This window comes from Triticum urartu, chromosome 5 (assembly GCF_003073215.2).
Source record: "Triticum urartu cultivar G1812 chromosome 5, Tu2.1, whole genome shotgun sequence".
In the NCBI taxonomy this organism is placed as follows: Eukaryota; Viridiplantae; Streptophyta; class Magnoliopsida; order Poales; family Poaceae; genus Triticum; species Triticum urartu.
The window spans coordinates 633288477-633294728 of NC_053026.1; the positions used below are offsets into that span (position 1 = coordinate 633288477).

At 51.7% G+C, this 6252-nt stretch overlaps 1 protein-coding gene across 1 annotated transcript; it reads left to right on the plus strand.

Moving 5' to 3' along the window:
- Window positions 1–2110: 2110 nt before the first annotated feature.
- Window positions 2111–6252, plus strand: LOC125511423 (flavanone 3-dioxygenase 2-like). Its single transcript, XM_048676789.1, has 4 exons — window positions 2111–2449; window positions 2594–2841; window positions 4368–4692; window positions 5391–6252. Exons 1-4 carry the CDS (start codon window positions 2255–2257, stop codon window positions 5631–5633), a joined length of 1011 nt encoding a protein of 336 aa, XP_048532746.1. The 5' UTR covers window positions 2111–2254; the 3' UTR covers window positions 5634–6252.

Genomic DNA, 6252 nt, shown 5'->3' on the forward strand with positions numbered 1-6252 from the left:
CGGCGGCCATGCCCTTGCGGACGTTGGAGGTCTTGCTAAGCGATCACTCCTCGCCGTACTTGGCGATCTCGCTGTTGAGGTGGCGGAGACGCACGGCGTCCGTCAAATTGGTGGTGATGGAGCGGTCGAGGGCCCATGCAGCGGCGAGGTCCGGGTCGTTGCAGACCCATTCCGGCGGCGCGTCGGTCTTGGCGAACGAGGACCGGCGGGCGGCATTGCGCCGGTCCTACCGCGCCCGCTGACGCGCCACACACTCCTCCTCTGAGACAACGGCCCTTGAGCCCGATGGACCACAACACCGCCGCCTCCAAGGTAATGGAGGATGCGCCTGCGTGCCCTCCTTGATGGTTCGGCGGCGGTAGCGGCGAGGCGGGCCCATTAATGCGTGTGTATCGGCTATGTGCTGACGGCGGCGCAGGCTCGTCCTTAATGCGACATCCAAATTTGGATGCCGCGGCTATGCATGGGAGGTGGGATCCTCCTTAACCCGCCGGGGTGCAGACACCTGCTCCGGCTTGACGTGGTAACACGGCGGGGATAGTGGGTCCTCTATGACCCGCGCCGGGGATGGTGGTGCCGGGCCCATCTGATGGATGCACTCTTCATTCGTCAGAGCCGCCTCCACGAGGAGGTGCGGACACTGTTCCGATTGCCGCTGCGGCTTCTGGTTCTCCTCCTCGCCAGAGGAGATGGCGATCTCCTCCTTGCTGGAGGAGCCGGCCGCCGTGGACGCCGAGGGGGGCGGAGAGCGCGGGCGGCGGCTCCAAGATCCACCGGAGGATGAACTCCCTCCGCCACAGCCTACCGACGCGGACCACCATGTCTTCGGTATCGTCGTTGTAGGAGAAGGGCTCAGAGAGGTATAGGACAGGCTCGGAGAGGAGGAGGGGATCGAAGAGGAGGAGGTGTGGATGTGCATCGCCGGTGCAGGGCTTATATACCGCGGCCAGCTTGGTTTCTCGAGACGCGGCGTCCGCATTGGAGCGGCGATGCCCGAGAGGTCGCGTCCGTCAGCGCCGCTTCATGTTCGGTCGCGTCGCTCGACATCAATTCCGGTTGTTGCATCTGCATGCTCTGTGCCAGCATGAATGCGGCGCGACAAACAGCGCAGGCGTTGGATGGATAGCACAGGAGAGCGGGTGGGTATTTTAGGTAGGCCGGGATGGTCAAATGCGGACGTGGCAGTGGTCCGAACGCCTGCATATCCCACCTTTGTCTCCGGATTGCAGAAAAAAAGTACGTTTGGATCAGGTCCATGTTGGATGGTACAACATGTTCGGACCATACTGTCCGGACGAATGCGGATGGTTTGAGGGTCCGCACTGAAGATGTCTTTAGGATTTGTACAGTGCTAGATGCTTTATATTTCTTTACTAACGAAGTAATTAGAAAATTAAACCGATCTTTTAAAAAGCATCAGTGCATATTCTACATAAAATACGTCTGGTTAAACGTGTACTTATATAAATAAAAACCGGTGCGGTGTGTAAAGAAGCTAAGAGCTTCTCCAGACGCATAAAAAATTTGTACGCTAAAATATAGCGTGCCATTATAGCATTTTTAACACGCCAGACTCAACATTAGTTTAGAGCATCTCCAGCACACACACAAAAACTGCTCCGCGCGCTAAAATTCAAGTTTTTTGGGCATCAGACAGCTCCAGCAAAAGCTGTAAAATAATGCACGCGTAAAGTTTAGCGTGTGCCTAATTTTTTTTACGCGCGTACTGTTTTACAGCTTTTGCTAGAACTGTCCGTCCCTAAAAAACATAAATTTTAGCGTGGAGCAGTTTTTGTGCCTGTTGGAGATGCTTTAAGCAGCTCATAAGTGCAAGGCCGACTCTACCGAGCTGTGCCTTTTGGGTGCCCCGGGGCCGTCGGGATGGCACGGCAGTGCTCGACACGCGGCCTTGACGCGCCGCCGCAAACGCCTGGCTGGCTCGCCAAGCGGTGCACCACCGGTGCGGTCCGCCATCCATCCGTCCAGTGTACGTCACCTGTCGCCAGGCCGATGACGTCCCGCCCTTTGGCTGTGGGTGACGACGCGCCGCTCCCTGGTCAACCCGCCAGCGCGTCTCTTCAGTCTATGGCCTTCTCCATAAATCCTCCGACTTCCCCGCCTGCTCAAACAAACCCAGCCCAGCCGCGGCGTTTCCTCTTCGCCTCCGGCCGTTCCTCTGCTCACGCCTCCACCGTGACATCCATCTATTCTCTCTCCCTCTCTATCTCGTGTGCCTGTGTGTTGTTGTGCCGGCATGGCGGAGCAGCTCATCTCCACGGCCGTGCACCACACGCTGCCCGAGAGCTACGTCCGGTCCGAGGCGGAGCGGCCGCGCCTGGACGAGGTCGTGCCCGACGCCGACATCCCCGTCGTCGACCTCGCCAACCCCGACCGCGCCGCCGTCGTCGCCCAGATCGGCGCCGCCTGCAGCTCCCACGGCTTCTTCCAGGTTAGTCCATCCCAATTCCCATTCCCTCCGGCTTACAAGCCCGGCCGGCGCTCTGTTTTTCCTTTCGGAAAGAGAGAATGGGGGCGCTCTGCTTTCGCTCACCGTGCTCGCGTATGCCGCGTGTGGTCTCTGACCGATCGCCAGGTGCTCAACCACGGGCTGCCGCTGGAGGTCATGCTGGCAGCGATGGCGGTGGCGCACGAGTTCTTCCGCCTCTCGCCGGAGGAGAAGGCCAAGCTCTACTCCGACGACCCGGCCAAGAAGATGCGCCTCTCCACCAGCTTCAACGTGCGCAAGGAGACCGTGCACAACTGGCGTGACTACCTCCGCCTGCACTGCCACCCGCTCGAGCAGTTCGTCCCGGAGTGGCCTACCAATCCCCCGCCCTTCAGGTACTCTTCACCAATTCCCGCCATTACACTTCCTTCCTTCCCCACCGAAAGAAAGTACTCAAAATTTGCGTCGCCGGACCTTGCTCCAGCACTGCAAGAAAACAGAGCACCCTTATGAAATTTGTGTTCCAAATTTGATTACTCCAGAAATTCCTTGAAAGTACTTTCCCCTAATTACTTTGGCATTATTTTGTACCAGCACTAGCACTGGTAGCTGTACCAATCAAGTACTCATGAGGCTGCCTTTCTAGCATAGTTGACAATGTTCCAGCATTACCTAGGGTTTCTTCAACTATAATAAAACGCACCTTTTTCAAATATTTTGTCACTGATGCCAAAGGTGCCAATTTCTTTAGCTTTCCGCCCTAGATTCAACCGTAAACAGACAAAGAAACTGGCACTTTTGTCATGAGTCACGAGACTGATCGCTGTACAGGCAAATTATCAAACAAACTAACAGACTATGCTCTGTACCTGGAACAACCAAGGACGTATTATACACCAAACTAACAAACTATGCTCTGTACCTGGAACAAGGACGGCGTACAGAGTACCAAACTATTGCTAACAAACCATACAGTACACAGTACCAAACTATTAACAAGCTATACCATGTACCTGAAAGAAAACAAACCACCAACGACCTGTCCATGTGCTGGAGATGTATTCTCTGCACAAAGACAGACAGTGTTTCCTGCACTCATAAAAGTATTAGTTCAGGGCTAAGAAATCAGTAATAAATGGAAGTGGTCCATGCTACAATCGACACCGCGCACCTAAATGTCGTGCTAGAATCTGGCATAAACGTGAACGGGGGGCCTGGCCGGGGGAGAGAGCAGGGGTGACAAGGAACTGCCCAGTTCGGGTGACCTGTCAATATATGCCTCTTCTGCTACTTTGCTTATAAAAGGGCACAATTTGCAGCATGGGCGCCAAGGAAACAGAACAGATATGTCACAACAAGACAATGAAATAAGAACCACTTTTAAAAAGAAAATCAAACCGGAAAAAAACACAGGAGATCACAAGGAAGGACATCATCCATGGTGGTGGTCACACTCACATGATGCGTGTCCGGAACATTTCACCTGCTAAGGATCTAGGATTAGATCTCATGGATGATAGACGATGTTGACACAACGTCGCAACTTGTTCGTGTAGGGATGTGGGTGGTATCACTAGATGTCATTGGAGGATGGACATGGCAGAGGAACTTGGTACCGTAGGGCCAAGATCAAGATGGTCACTGGTACCATGACATGTCCCCACGAAATAGTGTTTAACAGCGACAATCGGCTGCTAAATCACGCGTGAATGAAAATATCTAGCGAGATGCTTTTGTTTATCTATATCGGAAAAAGATACTCCTTTTGTTAACTAATATAAGATTGTTTAGATCACTACTTCCTTGTGTCCCCTTGATGCTACATTTTAAGTTACTGAAAACGCTGCTTTTTGGAAAAAGGATAGTTGTAACTTGCAAGGTTCAAAGATGATTAACTGCAGGCACATTTTTCATGAACCAGGGATGTCATGAGCACATACTGCAAGGAGGTCCGGCAGCTTGGGTTCCGGCTCTACGCCATGATATCGGCGAGCCTGGGGCTGGAGCAGGACTACATCAAGAAGGTCCTCGGCGAGCAGGAGCAGCACATGGCAGTGAACTTCTACCCAAAGTGCCCGTCGCCGGAGCTGACCTACGGGCTCCCGGCGCACACGGACCCCAACGCCCTCACCATCCTGATGATGGACGAGCAGGTTGCGGGGCTGCAGGTGCTCAAGGAAGGCCGGTGGATCGCCGTCAACCCGTGGCCCAACGCGCTCGTCATCAACCTTGGCGACCAGCTTCAGGTGATACACCAAGTACATAGCATATATCTCTTCAGCAAACCAAGACCAATCGGTTGCAGTATTCAAATGTGTGCCCTCATATTATATGCATACATCTTGTTGCAGTTTAGCAGCCTAGTTAGGTGTAGAACACATTGCTAATTGTCTATAGGTTCGGTATAATACTGTTTGATCTGCTCTAACTGAACTGCACCCACATGATTAAGACAATCTCTTGACAGACCACACAACAAGTGTAAACAAACATGAGTAGCCCAATGACTGCATGTGTACTCCATTTAGCATCATACACTGCACATGGACACACGTCACACGGTCAATTGCTTAGGCCAAGACATCTTACACTGTTTGCCTAGTTAGGTGTAGAACACATTGCTAATTGTGTGCAAGTTCAGTAAAATATTGCCCGATCTGCTGCACTGAACTGTATCCACGTACATAATCAAGACAAACCTTGACCGACCACAGAAGAAGTGCAAATAAATTACATGAACAGCCCAGGTCCAGTGACGCATTGCATTACGTCAGTCTCGATGTGCAATCATATAAGATACTCCGAGCATCATACTGTATACAGAGATATAAGAAAGTGAACTGCCCAGATTCAATGACGCATTGCATGACGCCACACTCTTCTCTGAACTCGCGGACTCTGACCGAAGTGGTGCTAACTGAAACCAATTTCCACTGTGTTTCAGGCGCTGAGCAACGGGAGATATAAGAGCGTGTGGCACCGCGCCGTGGTGAACTCGGACAGGCCGAGGATGTCCATCGCCTCCTTCCTCTGCCCCTGCAACAGTGTCAAGCTCGGCCCCGCCGAGAAGCTCATCGGTGAGAAATCGCCGGCGGTCTACAGAAACTACACCTACGACGAGTACTACAAGAAGTTCTGGAGCAGGAACTTGGACCAGGAGCACTGCCTGGAGCTCTTCAGAACCTAGTTTATTTTTCTTCGATATAAAAGAAGCCCATTCTCTTTTCTTTCCCATGAAAACGGTAAGCCACTCAACAAGGGTTCACCCTCCAGCCCCCTGCCAAACACCTTATCAAAAAAAAGGAACCAGAACCTAGCTAGACATGGGGGGAAAATCCGGATGTTTTTTTGCCCTTCTCTTTTTCAGTCATCGCCATGTTTTGTCGATCGTTAGGAGTTGTTCTTGCCATCCTCGATCAAACTTTGAGAACCGATTGAGGCTCTGGCCGTGTGCGCGCATAGGGATGCAAATTTGTAACGTTCTGGGCTGCCCGTGACTTTTTGAAATTTAGTTCATTTGGCTGAACTAAAGGGTCAGGGGTTGGACTTGGACCCCCAGCGAGCGTACCATGATGGAGTTTTTCCTTTTTTGCGAGCGGTACCATGATGGAGTTGATAAAGGCTAAGTTCTTGTTTGAATTATGCAAAAAATATAGTAGCTACTCTTGTTTTTTAGAATGGATTATATCTACTAGTTCTAAGAACTGAAATGGAATAAAGGGCTGTTTTTTGTAGCTCGTACCATTATTGTATCTATACTGGCTGTAACTCTTCTTTATTTAAATAGATGATTCTGTTTTCCAAAA